At 40.1% G+C, this 16,678-nt stretch overlaps 1 protein-coding gene across 2 annotated transcripts; it reads left to right on the top strand.

Annotated features, from left to right (window-relative positions):
* The first annotated feature begins 2,713 nt into the window (after window positions 1-2,713).
* On the top strand, window positions 2,714-14,685 carry ESM1 (endothelial cell specific molecule 1). Of its 2 annotated transcripts, XM_007518895.3 has the most exons (4): window positions 2,714-2,796; window positions 3,402-4,052; window positions 7,662-7,814; window positions 13,101-14,685. In XM_007518895.3, the coding sequence occupies exons 2-4, from the start codon at window positions 3,608-3,610 to the stop codon at window positions 13,199-13,201; spliced, it is 699 nt and encodes a 232-aa protein (XP_007518957.2). In that variant the 5' UTR covers window positions 2,714-2,796; window positions 3,402-3,607; the 3' UTR covers window positions 13,202-14,685. The 2 variants fall into 2 exon arrangements, with proteins under 2 accessions (XP_007518957.2, XP_007518958.2); XM_007518896.3 differs by lacking the exon at window positions 7,662-7,814.
* The last annotated feature ends 1,993 nt before the right edge of the window (window positions 14,686-16,678 follow it).

The following is a 16,678-nucleotide window of genomic DNA, read 5'->3' as shown; positions in this document are numbered from 1 at the left end:
ATAATAAGGATTGTTTTGAATATTAAATGCAATCATTCTTATAAAATGCAAAGAGTTGTATCTGGCACATAGTAAAGATTTTATAGTGGTTAGGGGTTGTTACTAACCACTGTTCTATTTATTTATTTATTAAATTTATTTATTTCCTTTTGTTGCCCTTGTTTTTATTGTTGTAGTTATTATTGTTATTATTATTGTTGTCGTTGTTGGATAGGACAGAAAGAAATGGAGAGAGGAGGGGAAGACAGATGGGGGAGAGGATGATAGACACCTGCAGACCTGCTTCACCACCTGTGAAGCGACTCCCCTGCAGGTGAGGAGCTGGGAGCTCGAACCGGAGATCCTTACTCCAGTCCTTGCGTTTTGCACCACGTGCACTTAACTTGCTGCGCTACTGCCCGACTCCCTATATATTTATTTTTTACCAAAGCATTGCTCAACTCTGGCTTATGATGGTGCTGGGGATTGAACCTGGGGCTTCAGAGCCTCAGGCATGAGTATTCTGCATAGCTATTATGCTGTCTCCCCAGCCCTGTCCTTTATCTTTAAACCACTATTCTAATTAACTACACTCTGCTCAGAAAGCAGTGAGTGCTCAGTAAAATTTGAACAAGAAATCATTCCTGGGATCAGCCCAAATTGTAAAAGATTCTATCATTCTATCAGAATCAGAATTGTGGGAACACAATTTTGTTTGCAATAGGCAATATTCAAGTTCAATATATAACAGTTTGAAGGTCTTTGGGGAGAAATTATTTATTCTTTTTCTGATTTAATTTTCTCATTAGTAAAGTGTATAATACAACCTATTTTGTAAGATTGTGATGAGGAGTAAGGTAATAAGCCCAACCAGTCTATCTTGGCGTTACTCTCGATCGCACTCTGTCATTTCACAAACATCTCATAAAAACTGCAGCAAAGGTGGGCGCGAGGAATCACATCATTGCAAGACTGGCCAGCTCCTCATGGGGCGCGAGCGCTTCCACACTACGATCATCATCTCTGGCATTATGCTATTCCACTGCAGAATACTGTGCCCCAGTATGGTTCCGTAGCCCCCATGTCCACTTGGTCGATTGCAAATTATATTCCTCCATGAGGATCATTTCTGGAACTATCCGTTCCACCCCGGTTCCATGGCTGCCAGTTCTCAGCAACATCGCCCCACCAGATATTCGTCAGGATGCGGCATCATTTAAGTTCATTTCCCACGTCTACGCTCGACCGGACCTGCCAATATACGCGGATATCTTCGCCCACCCTGTCCAACGCTTGACGTCTCGTCACCCAATCTGGTCCCCTACGCCTACACTGAACTTCTCTGTTCCAGACTCTTGGAAACAGAGTTGGCAGTCAGCTGAGGTCAAGAACAAACACCTCATCACAGACCCCTGCAAGCGTCAACCTGGCTTTGACCTAGTACTTTATGACTGGGCCCTCCTCAATCGCTATCGAACAGGCCATGGCCGGTGTGCCGCTATGTTCCATCGCTGGGGAGCCAGAGACGACCCGAACTGCCCCTGCAGCTCCAGACAGACTATGACCCACATAGTCAACGACTGCCACCTCTCCAGATTCAAAGGAGGTCTCAAAACTTTACATCAGGCTCAACCTGACGCTGTTGACTGGCTAAGGAAGAAGGGCAAACGCTAGAAGAAGGTAATAATATGCATGAAATATTTTTAGACCAGTGCCTGTCACATACTATGAGCTCAGTAATGCTACCTACATTAAAAAAAAAAAACCCAAAGTATCATTTTGCTATGCATTTGTTTCTGGGAGAGATGAAGAAAGAATATTTCAAATTGGATTGTGGGGAATCTAAGACATTTGTCTTCATATCCTACCTCCTCGATTCCCTGCTGCCCAGCTTAGGTTGGTTCCATCCTTTTAAAGTTGTACCTTTGTACCTTTGAAGCTACTTATCTAGCCACATCCAATGTCCTATGTCTTAACTTTGAGGGCCAGGATCATGGTTTGCAGAGGTCTGTAAGTCTCACCTTGTCAAGTCTCAAAAGAGGAGGGCAGGCTGAGTGAGTTCTTGTGACTTGTCCATAAGTACTTTGAGACAGGGAGAGAGGGAGAGAGAGGGAGAAAGAGAGAAGGAGAGAGAGGAAGAGAGGGGGAGAGGGAGAGAGAGGGAGAGAGAGGGAGAGAGAGGGAGAGAGAGGGAGAGATAGAGAGGGAGAGAGAGGGAGAGAGAGGGAGAGATAGAGAGGGAGAGAGAGGGAGAGAGAGGGAGAGAGGGGGAGAGAGGGGGAGAGAGAGGGAGAGAGAGGGAAAGAGGGGGAAAGAGGGGGAGAGAGGGAGAGAGAGAGAGAGGGAGAGGGAGAGAGAGAGAGAGGGAATTTATAAAATGAGAGTGAATTTGCATCGAGGGAGAGAGAGAGAGACAAGGAGAGGGAGAGAGAGAGATGGAGAGAGAATTTATAAAATGAGAGTGAGTTTGTATTTTTTGACAAGTAATAGGAAGCGGAAGCAACATTGGAAAATTGGAATCTCTTCTCTGCCTCTCTCTCTTTTTTCCACCTTGCTCTTTCAGTCCCCACAAACCTTGTTTAACAAGGCCTTGGGCCAGTTGATATTTTAAGAAGTCTGCTCTGTCTTCTTCAGTGCACCAAGACCCTGTGACCCTCCCATGAGACAAAGACCTTATTTCCTGGTGGGTTGTGTTTTTCCCTGCCTGTGACTTGCCTCTCTGAGCCACACTCCAGTTTCCCTGCTGGTGCATTTGTTGCTCTGGGCTGCCTGCCTTGTTTGGCAGTTTCTAATGAGAGCTCTGATAGATGCCAGAAGGTAAGGGGAAGGGCTCCGAATGGGTTCTGTCATTGGACAGACAGACGTGGTGATGGATGAGCCTTCTCCCCAGGGAATTTTGGGTCAGGAGAAGTCCAACTGATAACTTTTTCCAGAATTGAGTAACCCAGAAACAGTGCCAGGAGCATCTTACCTCCTTTGTGGCTTTTGTTTGATTTTAAAGGAATTTCTCAGCGGTAGCACCATGTCCCGCTAGAAATAAAACTGGAGTTTCGAAAAAATGTGTGTGTGCACACATGCTATGAATTGATTTAGAAATAACAAGGGAGGAAAAGAGGGGAAGAAAAGGTCTTAAAAACCTCTTTCAAAATATTTTCTTTCTCCTAAGTATTGAAAAGGCACAATCTAATCCTGTCTTCTTCCAAATGATCTCATAGCTATTTATTGAAGGAAAATACCAAAATGTTTGCTTATTATTATTATTTTTTAAAGGAGCTTCTTCGGTCTTGGTGATTCATGTCGGTATCACTTTCCTCCTGACCCCAAAGCCTCTAAGACAAAGCTCTACCCTGAGTGCTGTGCTGGTGTCTGAACAATTCCTGTCTTGAAGGAGGGAATGTAACTGTCTCTATTCCCTTTCACAGATGTCCTTGAGCCCTTGAGACGGATGTGAGCGTGTTTTTCAGTCCTCGTGCAAAACAACCATCTAAACATAACAGATGACATCAGCTTGGGCTTTTCAATTCCTGGATGGCAGCAGTGTGTTAATCCACCCTTCATCCTGGATTTGATAAACTAAAACAAGAGAGCCTGGCAGAAGGATAGCGCTGCTGCTGGCTTGAGGAAATTGATGACGGAGAGGCATGCAGGCAACCCAGTATATAAAACTCATCAACGTGTAGGCAGAGGTTCAGCTACCACTTTGGACAGCTGCTTCCCTCCAGCCAAGTCCACACTGCAGGAGGCAGAGCCCGAGCCTGAGCCCGCTGGAAACATGAAGAACCTCTTGCTGTTGGCCACGCTCCTTGTACCTGTGCACCTGGCGGCGGCCTGGAGCTCCAAGTATGCGGTCGATTGCCCTGAACACTGTGACAGCAGTGAGTGCAAAATCAATCAGCGCTGTAAGAAGACAGTGTTGGATGACTGTGGCTGCTGCCGGGTGTGTGCCGCAGAGCAGGGAGAAATCTGTTACCGCACAGTCTCAGCGATGGATGGTGTGAAGTGTGGCCCCGGGCTGAGGTGTCAGCTTTACAATGAAGAAGATGCTTTTGGTGACGAGTTTGGTGTCTGCAAAGGTAAAGAGTGAGCCCTTGCTTCTCCTTGCCCAGGGCACTGCTGAGGGCTGTTAGGGTTTTCAGACAGTGCAGGTGGGTTAGGACAAGGCTCCACAAAGGTGTGATCATAGGAGAGAGAGAGAGAGAGAGAGAGAGAGAGAGAGAGAGAGAGAGGGATTTTCCTATAAATTACGTGTAAACCCTATGTAGGAAAACACAGAAAGAAACACATTTCATTCGTTATGCTTAGGGGATTTAAGGGGAAGAAGTCCAGCAGAGAACTGTGTTACCCATTCCCCCCACCTCAGCTTTAGAAACTTGACAGGCAATCTGATATGGATGGCTTAGGGTCTGCACTTGATAACCTCACAGAGAGGTTTCAAGCTCCAAGGTTTAGTGGTTCTTTGATCTTGAAAGGTCTCAGGGGATGTATAACATCTCTCCAAATAAAATGCTTCTGAAGAATGCACTTTGTGAAATAGGGTGGACTTAAATTATTTAACACAAGGACTCTCATTCTTGGGCGAGGGTACCGTGAAGTGTAAAACAAGGCTCCTATTTTTTTATCAAGGTTTTTAGCCCTCTAGAAAAATATCTGTTTATGCAAAAAAGGAGAGAAAATAATAATAAAGAAAAAAAAGGAGAAAAGAATGGGAAGTCTGTAAAGAGTGACATTGGTGGTTTTACAAAGTTTAAGTGAACAAAGCTCATTCAGCTGAAGTCATAACCAGACAACGTAGTTTATCATTTGGAGAACTTACTTCAAGCTTAACAAGTACAGTTGAAAGTGTTTAGAATGAGAAGAATGTTAATTAAAATAGCCTATGGATGTCTCATTATTCAGAGCTATTATTAAAATGTAACACATTTATATATAGCCTCATTCATCAGTTTTTTCACACAAAGAAACTTTAAAATTATGAAAAGGGTTGGAAAATTCTAAATCACTTTTATATGTATATGTATGTTTATGCCACTTTTATGAATAATAATCACCCAACATTGAGCTATTTTCATAAATTCTCCTCCCTTTTAGAAAAATAACTTATAAACAAGTCACATTTTCATGTGCAAAATCTACAAAAAGTTTAAAGATAAATGTCTGAGCTGTTGGGGGTCATTTTCTATTTTGCTTAGTTTGTTTTTGTTGCAATCAACAAACAGCTGAATAATGAAATTTTTTGGAGGGTGTGTGCACACAGATGTATCTATTTCAGGTGAGTGGGGTCTATATTTTCTGTAAATAACTGGGTTTATCAGCCAAGAAAACAGTACTTCACAGAAGGAAATTAGGAAGGAAGTGGTTAACACAATCATACTCATGAATCACCAAGAATATGCAGTGGGTCATCATTACCTCTGACAAAGGCAAATGTATAGTAACATATGTGTGCAGGAAGGGAGGTAAGGTATCTGGAGTCTAGTATTTTATACTGAATGACGGAGGTAGACCGAGACTATTAGTGCTTGAAGATGTTAATAAGAGCTATTTAAAAATATATTTAGGATTGCTTTTTTTCTGGCATTCTCTAGATTGAAAACAAGCCTAGCTTAATTTTTTTCTTTCTCTTTTTTTTTGCTGAAAATAGTGAGCCTATGAACTCTAGTAACTGGGTAGAGATACTATTTTGCTACAAGCAAATTCTCCTCTCCAAAATTTTTATAGGCTACTCATTAAAACTGTATTACAGCTGTCATGTTTTCTAAATATTCAGATGTTTGGCACTGTGTTGTCCAGATAACAATTAGCCAACTAACACGTCTTTAACACTCACTTTCTCTGCCTGGCACTATTTAATATACGTAGGGATACAATAGTGATGTAACTGAGAATTTGGCTCAAGTTTCTTTCTTTTTATTTTTTTTCTTTGATTTCTCTCTCCTTTTCTTTTCTTTTTTGATAGAGGCAGAGAAGACAGAAGAAGAGAGAGAGAGAGAGAGAGAGAGAGAGAGAGAGAGAGAAGGAGAAGAGAAGAGAAGAGAGACACCATAGCACCAAAGCTTCCTTTGATGAAGTGAGAGCCAGGTTCAAACCCGAGTTATGCATAAGACAAAGCGGTGCACTATCCAAGTGTATTATTTTGCTGGTGCACAAGTTGCAGTTTTTAATATTATTAGAAACACAAATTAGTCTTAAACCTATGTGCTTTTCTGCAAGAGATTTTCCCCAGGATTTCCTTTAAAGACTGTTCTTCTCAGAAGAGAGACATTTGCAATCATTTGAAGTAGGCTGAAAAAAAAATTCTAAGTTTCTTTAAAATATAAATGTTTCAGACCATTGAAGTAGCTCATCTGAGTGGAGTTCTGCTTTGCCAAGCACAGGACTCAGGTTCGAGTCCAGCACCCATGACATTGAAGGAAACTTTGTTGTGGTGGTCTCATTTACTCTCTCTCTTTCTCTTTCTTTCTGCTTCTCGGTCTCTACTTAATATTATCATGAATATTTATTGATATTCTAATGATCAAATATTTCATGAATATCTATTGATCATTTTTAGCATGAAAGATGGATAAAGTATCAGCTCCCTCACCACTCACATAGGAAAATAGCAATGGGTGTGAGAGAAACAAAAAGTAGTAATAAAGAAAAAGAAAAATTATACATTCTCAAGGATATCCTCATGCCAAGAGGATGAATATTCTACATCTATTCTGTTTAGCTACTTGAGACTAATTTATCGAAAGGCTTATTTTCACTTTCAATAAATGCCTTTGGACTTTTAAAAATCAACATACTGTGTTTGAGTCTGAGTATAAGAACATCGAGGTTCTAAAGGCCTCCAGATTTGGATGAACATGTTAATAGTTCAAAAGAAAAATCTCAGGGCCGGGTGGTGGCGCACCTGGTTGAATGCACATGTTACAGTGTGCAAGGATGCAGGTTCGAGTCCCTGGTCCCCACCTGCAGGGGGAAAGCTTTGCGAGTGGTGAAGCAATGCTGCAGATGTCTCTCTGCCTCTCTTCCTCTCTATCCCTCCCATTCCCTATTTCTGGCTGTCTCTATCCAATAAATACATAAAGGTAACAAAAAAAAAAAAAAACAACTCTACATTCTTGTTCACTCAACATGTCACATCTTAACTTTGCAGAGTGTTTGGTGAATTTTCCCTTCTGGGGAGGCAGGAAAATTGTGCCATCATTTGGGCAGATAAGGAAGCTGATAAAGAGTTGGGGGGGTGAAGACTGGATCTCATAGATGGCTTGACTTACAGCCTTCTTAGGCTCTCATTGATTTGAAGTCCTTTCCTGTACATTTAAACTGTGAACACAGCGTCACCCTGTTTAGACTCTTGAGGAGGCATTCAGTTGCCAACCTCCACTGACTTGTCACAGATGCACTCTCTGAGGAAGAGCCTATTGATGTCTGAACAGAAAATACCTAGAATTAAGGCCAGTTCAAGAAAATTGGTTGTGTTGTCAATGAAATGTCATAGCATTCTGCTATAACTGGAGCATCTGCAATGTCATTAAACTGTGTGATTTCATATTTGTGACCTAAAGTCTGAACTTCCAAAGTCTAGATTGTTATCTTATGGTCAAGATGTCTGAAGTTGGTCTATACCCTGAGAAGAGGGATGAAGGCTTGGCACAGCGAGTCGCTCCTTTTCTAAACCTTCCCTTTGTCCCCAGACTGTCCCTATGGCACCTTTGGGATGGACTGCAAAGAGACTTGCAACTGTAAAGCAGGCATCTGTAACAGGGTGACTGGGAAATGCATGAATTTCCCCTTCTTTCAGTATTCAGTAGCCACGTCTTCCAACAGGAAATTTGTATCTCACACGGGTAAGAATACATCCCAGCCTAAACATTGGAATAATAATCTCTTCATTTTGAATAATTTAAAAAAGATTCATGTGCGGAGTGAGAAGTTGATTTGAATGCTTGTGTTTCATTTATTCAGGGGGGACGGTGGGTAGTTGTTCACTTTGATTGCTGTTGTTATTTTTTTTAAACTCTTATAAACACTACCAATATTAGTTACATAAAAATGATGATGATTATTATTGTCATCGTCATAGTTATTATTAGTATAGTAAAATATGTTTAATAACTGATTCACTAAAATAGAAAAGATCTCAGTAATAATTTTGAGAGCAATATAATTTCTGATAAATTTTACCCAGCTTATATGAAGGACAAATATGATTTCTTATACTCTCTATAATATCTTTGAATGGTCCGGGAGGTGGCGCAGTGGATAAAGCATCGGACTCTCAAGCATGAGGTCCTGAGTTCAATGCCCAGCAGCACATGGACCAGAGTGATGTCTGGTTCTTTCTCTCTCTCTCCTCCTATGTTTCTTATTAATAAATAAATAAAATCTTAAAAAATAAATAATATCTTTGATTGAAATTAAAAATCGTACCTAAAATTTTGAATGAACTACTAGTATTTGCCTGTGCTTGTTAGTACACATCTGCTCCTTACACAAGTTAGAATGGGAGAAGAAAAATCTTGTTCTTCTATGCATCATTCACTTATCTTGTTGAATAAATGACCAAAAAAGTCTTCTTGAGGTAAATGTAGCTTCTTAAAAATAACATTCAATCACAACGCCTGTGAGTCTTTAACTAACTGTGTGTTTCCCCATTAGATATAGTTGACAGTCCAAGTCCATTTTACTTGGTTTTTGTCTCTGGTCCTTTGCACGTCAGATTAAGATTTGAAACACTCCAGATATATGTATTTTTTCAAGCTACCTCTTTACACATGGGTACATTTATATTAAAACATAGCGGGAATAACGAGCTCTTAAATTATTGTTTTTAATAAGGTTATGTCTTTAAACATTAATTTAAAATAAAAACCTTTCTCTAAAAGCTTACTTGGTAAGTATCTTTGTGAATATTTGATCTGGATATTGAAATAGTTGTTCTATTTCAAGTACTTACGACTTGCCCCTGTAGTGTTTGAGAAGGAAAACGGAAGAATATTGAGCTGAAGTCCTGAAAAGGAACTTTATGGAAGCAAAAACCACCCATTTCAAAGTGAATGACTCGGGGGCTGGGCAGTGGCGCACCAGGTTAAGTGCCCATGTTACCAGGTGCAAGGACCCAGGTTTAAGCCCTTACTCACCACCTGTGGGGGTGGGAATGGGGTTCATGGCTGATGAAGCAGTGCTGCTTCTATCTCTCTTTCTTTCTTCATCTTTATCACCCTCTCGATCTCTCTCTGTCTTATCAAATCAAATAGATGAACATTTAAGAAATCTATTAAAAAGGACAGTTTTTTTTTAAAAAAAAGCTAATGACTCAATGGTATTTCATACTTCACAGTATTTGTATAGTCTCTACAACCATTAGTTCCAGAACATATTTATCAGCCTCCTGTAAACCCAAGTAACTAGCTAATTTCATGCCTAATAGCCTCCCTCCAAGCCCCACCAACCTTCTCTTAGAGACCTAAGACTTTTTTAAATGGCTGTATTAGGTGAGAGCAGATAGCATAATGGATTTACAGAGAGACTCTCTCACACCTGAGGCTTTGAGGTTCCAGGTTCAATCCCCCATACCACCATAAGACAGAGTTTAGCAGTGCTCTGCTAAGATAAATAAACAAATAAATAAATAAAACAAAATGGCTGTATTGCTTTTTAGAATAGCTTTAATACCTCCTCACTTAGGGCAGCTGTTTGAAACATTTGCGTCTTTCTTTTGTCTTTTTTTTTTTTTCTTAAAAACACATGCTAACAAGAACTTTGAAGGGAAAGCTTCCACATCTCTCTCCACTCATATAAGATCACATTTGAGCCTTAAACACCAAGAGAAAATTGAGTCCCCTGTGAATTTTTTTTTTCATTTTTCAGAAGTTGTGATTAATAGTAGGTTACAAGATTGTGAGATCGCCGCACACAGCTCCACACCACACCCACCACCAAAGCCCTGTATCCCCATCCTCCCATCTAAAGATAACCACCAGAGTCCTCACAGGTCTTAGACAGAATTTGGTTGCCTCTGTTTCTGCCCCCAAGTTCATGGGTATCCAATCTTCAGATTCCACATATGAGTGAAACCAGCTGGTAGTTGTCTTTCATCTCTGCTTATTTTGCTAAACATAGTCACCACCAGTTCCATCCATTTTGCTCCAAAGACTACAATATCGTCTTTTTGATTGCAGAGTAGTATTCCATGGAATACACAGCCCACAGTTTCCTCAGTCAGTCATCGGTTGATGGGAATTTATCCTCTAAATTTTTTAATATCTATTTTTGTTTGTTTTTTGTTTTTAGCTTATGAATTTTTGTTGGTGTTTGAGATGGTATGTGAGAAACTTTTGGGGTAATCCCCAGTGGCAAGAATTTTTGCTGTCTTGTTGCTCTTGTCCTTGGGAGGCCATGTCCCTTTCTTCACAGACTGTTGACTGTTTCTCCCTCTCAGGCCTGTCTCCCTCTGTCATTTGCTTGCAGACTGTAAATGTCTTGCCAGCTCTACAGATGCCTTTGAAACATAGCTTGCTGGGCTGGATTTACATCACAGATAATACAAAAATGTTTCTATATCAAAACTGATATCTAGATTCTTATTAGAAATTTATGGCAGAAACTTTTTTTTAGAATTTTTAAAATATTTATTTATTCTCTTTTGTTGCCCTTTTTATTGTTGTAGTTGTTATTGTTGTTGTTGATGTTGTCGTTGTTGGATAGGACAAAGAGAAATGGAGAGAGGAGGGGAAGACAGAGAGGGGGAGGGGAAGACAGAGAGGGGGACAGAAAGACAGACACCTGCAGACCTGCTTCACCGCCTGTGAAGTGACTCCCCAGCAGGTGGGGAGCCCCGGGCTTGAACCGGTATCCTTACGCTGGTCCTTGCGCTTTACGCCATGTGCAGTTAACCTGTTGCACTACCGCCCGATTCCCGGCAGAAACATTTTTTAACCAAATGATATTTTGTTGACCAAAACTACCACGAGGATAATCTTAGTAAACTGCAGTCACTTCAGGTTGGAGAATCCTAAAGATGTCCAGGGAGAGGCTGACAGAAATCCCTCTTCTCACCTCTTCTCAGCTATGAATTGTCTACTGCTGGGCTTTCTGGAATTCTCCAGTCACAGTTTACAGGAGTGGGGCTGTGGCCTAAATCCTGTGATGGGCTTCAGCGTCATCTCTACACAAATCCGCCTGAACGAAACCTTGGAGAACCAAGTTAGTTCCCTGGGCATGGGGACTTCCAGGATTCACTCCATAGCTTGAAGATACTAGAAGTTCTCTAACTTTATGCTTGCTGGTTAAACACTTAGCAAGTGGGTTCCAGGTTCATTATTATTTGGTAATGAGCTATCCAATTTCCAAAACTGAGAATTCACAGACAACATTTCTGGGAAAAGGATAGTAAGTTCTGGAATGTTTCATGAATTTACACTCATTTATCTGCCAGGTTACTTTCCATTTCAGGATATGCACTACTGAGGCAAACATGTTTTATTCTTTTTAGAAAGTAGAAGAACACCATTTTAGGATATTCTCAGTGTTATAAAAGTCTATAGAGAGCAATAACTTTATTTATTTATTTTAATTTCTTTATTGGGGAATTAGTATTTTACATTTGACAGTAAATACAATAGTTTGTACATGCACAGCATTTCCCAGTTTTCCATATAACAATACAACCCCCACTAGGTCCTCTGTCATCCTTTTTGGACCTGTATTCTCCCCCCCACCCACCCCCGTCCACACCCACCCTAGAGTCTTTTACTTTGGTGTAATACACCAACTCCACTTCAGGTTCTACTTATGTTTTATCTTCTGATCTTGTTTTTCAACTTCTGCCTGAGAGTGAGATCATCCTATATTCATCCTTCTGTTTCTGACTTATTTCACTTAACATGATTTTTTCAAGCTCCATCCAAGATGAGCTGAAAAAGTTAGCTGAGTAGTATTCCATTGTGTATATATACGACAACTTGAGAACAATAACTTTATTAATGAAAGTTCTACCCCTTGGCCTTACTCCTATCATCTGGGGCCACATGTGCAAGCCAACTTCTCTTTTCTTTTTAAAAAATAAATACAACAACAACAACAACATTGTATTGTTTTAATTTTATTGGATAGAAAAAGAGAAACAGGGGCTGGGTGGTGGCACAGTGGGTTAAGCGCACATAGCACGAAGTGCAAGGACCGGTGTAAGGATCCCGATTTGAACCCCCAGCTCCCCATCTGCGGGGGTGGGGGATCGCTTCACAAGTGGTGAAGCAGGTCTGCAGGTGTCTATCTTTCTCTCCCCCTCTCTGTCTTCCCCTCCACTCTCCATTTCTCTCTGTCCTATTCAACAACAATGACAGCAACAACAACAATAACAACAATAAACAACAAGGGCAACAAAGGGGAAAATAGACTCCAGGAGCAGTTTATTCACAGTGCAGGCACCAAGTCCCAGTGATAAGCCTGGAGGTAAATCAATCAATCAATCAATCAATATAAAAGAAAAAGAGAGAAACTGCTAAAGAGGTGATAGAGAGGAAGAGAGGAATGAAGCATGCTTCATTGCTTCACAGCTTATGAAGATTTCCTTTCTCAGGTGGGGACCAGGGACCTGCACCAGGGTCCCTGCACACTGTAACATGTTCACTCTACCAGATGAACCACCTCCCCGACCCCTCCAACCACTCTTCCATCCCAGACAGAATGAAAATCTGACATAAAGATCTAGTCTCACAGCACTTGCTCATTCTGTAAATGTTCTTAGTGCTTCCTGTGTTCCAGAAGCCACTACGACAGTGAACAAAACGAAGCCCCCACTTTCACGGTGCTGTTATTCTAGCAATGGAGTGAGATGACAGAAAAAAGCACAAACGCATGTGTTGGATAATGCTACAAACGCGCGTATAAGCTAATGTCAGTGATGATGGATGTCTGAAGAGAATTAATTCAGGGCATATTCTCTAGAATGGAGGCTACTAATTAATAGGTATTGGTTAATGGTATTAGCACAGAATCTATGAATCTATAAAAGATTTTCTTGTAAGTTTTTTTTTTTTGTGGCACAAAAATGAGACACCCCCCAGAAAAAAAAATGTGCCAGATTTTTGAGTCACAAACATTTGGTCCTGACTCATATTCTCTCCTTTCAGAGCATGATATGGCATCCGGAGATGGCAGTGCTGTGAGAGAACTTGTGAAGAATAGCGCTGCCCCCCGGTCTCCTGTAATGAAATGGCTACATCCACGCTGACTTTGGCGGCATGCCCTGAGAAGGCTGTATCTGAGAGATCCTCCAATATTTTAGGAACAGTCTAGATTGTAGCATATGGACATGTAATTTTTGGAGACAAAATGTGATTCGGGGTGGGACCAGGAAAAAAAAATGCTACCAACAGCCCGTAAAATGAAACTTAGATCATCTTGGCTTGGAATCAGGTCAACCGAAAAGAAAGTTGGCCACAGTGGAAGCCCATGGCAAGTCCATGATTTTTTGACTCAGACGTATATTAATGCTGGGGTCCAGGATGAAGGAAGAGTTAGGAGCAAGAAAAGATGGGGGTTCAGGGAGGGAGCACATTATTTAAGTCTTCATCAGGGTCGTTTCAATAGAATTTAATTTTTTTTCACTTCAGGGACAAATCAAAGCAAAACAGTCTCTGAAAGAGGTGGGAGTCTGAGTAGTAGACTTGGATTGGGGGCAGGTTTTGAAGTGCTGCTGCTAATGTAGTCCCCAAGATATCCTTGTCTGAAAGTGGTCCTGGTGCAGGGGTCAAACAAAACTTCCAAATGTGTTTTAAAAAAATGCCACCCCAGAGAGGGCTAGGAAGTACTTTCCTACTTGTGTGAGGTATGAAGGTAAAAATTATATTTTTGTGAACACTTATGTTAGTACGAGTCGCCCTCCATACCTATATTTATCACCCTCTTGAGGAATCAGTATAATACTGTTTGTTCCAAATGACTAAAATAAAGACATAACTATATAAGGTTTTCAAGAATCCTTGGTGTGGTATATTTGTTATTAATGGCAGTAAACAAATTATTATTAATGGTAAACAAATTATTAATTAATTAAATTATTAATGGTAAACAAAACCTAATTAAGCTTAGTCACTATTGATTTATCAGATGCTAAGAATAAGCAACATGGGGAGATTATTTAAAATAAGTGCAATTGGGCAGTGGTAGATAGCATAATGGTTATGCAGAGAAACTCTCATGCCTGTGGCTCCAAAGACTCAGGTTCAGTCCTCCACACCACCATAAGTCAGAGCTGAACAGTGATCTGGTAAAATAAACAAATAAATAAATAAGTGCAATGACTTAGACAAGTTCAAAGGTGAAAGTAGCAAAATGAAGAGAAAAGTCAGGTTTCAGCAAGAAGCATCAACTTTATAGTTTGTTTGCATATATACATAAAGTTTTTTTTTGGTATCTTGGTTGATAAGTGGGATGCGGAGCACAGCTGAGAAGATCTTAGCACAAACAACTGGAGCACTAAGTTTTGCTAGAAATATTTGCAGAAGTCTTGTTTGGAGTGAAGGATTATTTAAGATAATTTTTTTCCCTTTTTTTTAGAATTTACTTATATTTCACTTTTAAAGTTGCCAATAGAGGTGTGTGTGTGTGTGTGTGTGTGTGTGTGTGTGTGTGTGTTGTAAGCTGAATATGCTGTTAGGACTGGTTTTACAATGACACATTATTTTTATTGTTCAATAAAAGAAGCAAGACACAGTTGTTGTGAGTCTGTTCTTAAGCAGCTTGGGAGGTGGTACTGCAGAGATGCATAGCGCTTATATGCATGAGGTCCTGTGAGAAGTACTAGAGTGATCTGGTTCTCTGTCTTATAAAATAAATAAATAAATAAATAAATAAATAAATTCAAATTATTTAAACAATAAATATATAAGTAGGACCTCATTTCTGCATATTAAAGAAAGGTTCCTCAGATTAATTTCCTTGATGCTTTCTTCTGTCAAAACAGAAGTCTAGGGGCTGACTTGGTGGTGCACCTGGTTGGGTGCACATGTTACAGTGCGCAAAGACCTGGGTTCGAGCCCCCAGTCCCCACCTACAAGGGGAAATCTTTGCAAGTGGTGAAGCAGGGCTGCAGGTGTCTCTCTGTCTCTTTCCTTCTCTATCTCCCTCTTCACTCTTGATTTCTGGCTGTCTCTACCCAATAAATAAAGATAATAAAAAAGGTAAAAAAAAAGGGAGTCGGGCGGTGGCACAGTGGGTTAAGCACACATGGCGCAAAGCACAAGGACTGGCTAAGGATCCTGGTTTGAGCCCCCGGCTCCTCATCTGCAACAGGCAGTGAGGCAGGTGTGCAGGTGCCTGTCTTTCTCTCCCCTTCTCTGCTTTTCACTTCTCTCTCCAGTTCTCTCTATCCTACCCAACAACAACGACATCAATAACCACAACAATGTTAAACAACAAGGGCAACAAAAGGTAAAATAAATAAATAAATATAATAAAAAAATTTAAAAAGGGGAAAAAAAGAAGTCTAGGATATTTATTTATTTGCCTCATATTTTTTGTCTACTTGTACTTTTGAACTAATACTTGATTTTAAGAAGGGTTCCAATGTATTAACCCGTTCTACAGATGGAAAAAAAAAGAAGAGAAGAGGAACACTTCCGCTCGCTGTAGAGTAAGGTTTGATGTTTCAGTTCCTCTGTCACTACTAGGTGAGCTCTTTCCCACAACATCAAAATACTTAATCTGGAGCATATTTTGGCCTTTAGGTTCTTTTTCTTTTGTGTTGTTTTCGCTTCCTAGATTTTAACTTGAGTGTAGAATATTTGCTTTTAAACAGTTACTGAGGGCTTCTGTGCACTGATGTAGGCTCTATAAGAAGACAACTAAGTAAATCTCTCTCAGTTGTTAGCTGATTGATTGAAAGTTATTCATTAGAAACATTTCAACCCATTTTGCTTTCATCTGTTTAGGTGAATCATTCTTGCTTCCGCTCCTAATTAATGCCCCTACTTATTTTCACGTGCTTTCTAGTAGTTTTGAAGGTGGCTACACAATAGGCACAATAGGATACACCAGCAGAGTTAAGCCTTTCAGTGATTATAAAAGAATAAAGTAAGGGGATGGTTAGTGGCGCACCTGGTTGAGTGCATATGTTACAACGCGCAAGGACTCAGGTTCGAGTCCCCCTGGTTACACGTGCAGGGGGAAAGCTTCACGAGTGGTGAAGCAGTGCTGCATGTGTCTCTCTGTCTCTCTTCCTCTCTATCCCTCCTTCCCCTCTTGATTTGTGGCAGTCTATAGCCAATAAATAAAGATAATTAAAAAAATTAAAAACAAGAATAAAGTAACACAAACTTTACAACTTGAGAGGATTGTATATGAGTATTTGCACAGTATCCAAATGTATTTAATCTGATGGACAAATCATGAAAATGATAAATAGTGAATCAATAAAATACTAAGTAATGTATGACTCTACTAGGAAAAATCTTGTTTAATGGAATCAATCTTTCTCTTTTTTTAATATGGAAAAAAAGTGTAAGTGAGATTAGAATTTATACTCTTAGATATTAATACTCTTATTAAATATTAATATTATTATTGAATAAAGGTACTAAGCATTGAACAATCTTTATTTTCACCAGTGTTCAATGAAGTTTCAGGACATAGCTTCAGAGAGGAACGATCGTTACTTTAAAATCTGCTGCCTTAACCTGAAGTCCAGGTCACAGTGAAAATCCCCACT

The sequence above is a fragment of the Erinaceus europaeus genome, chromosome 5 (genome assembly GCF_950295315.1).
Source record: "Erinaceus europaeus chromosome 5, mEriEur2.1, whole genome shotgun sequence".
Lineage (NCBI taxonomy): Eukaryota > Metazoa > Chordata > Mammalia > Eulipotyphla > Erinaceidae > Erinaceus > Erinaceus europaeus.
The sequence above is the reverse complement of the archived record's forward strand: the minus strand, read 5'-3'. Positions and strand labels throughout refer to the sequence as shown.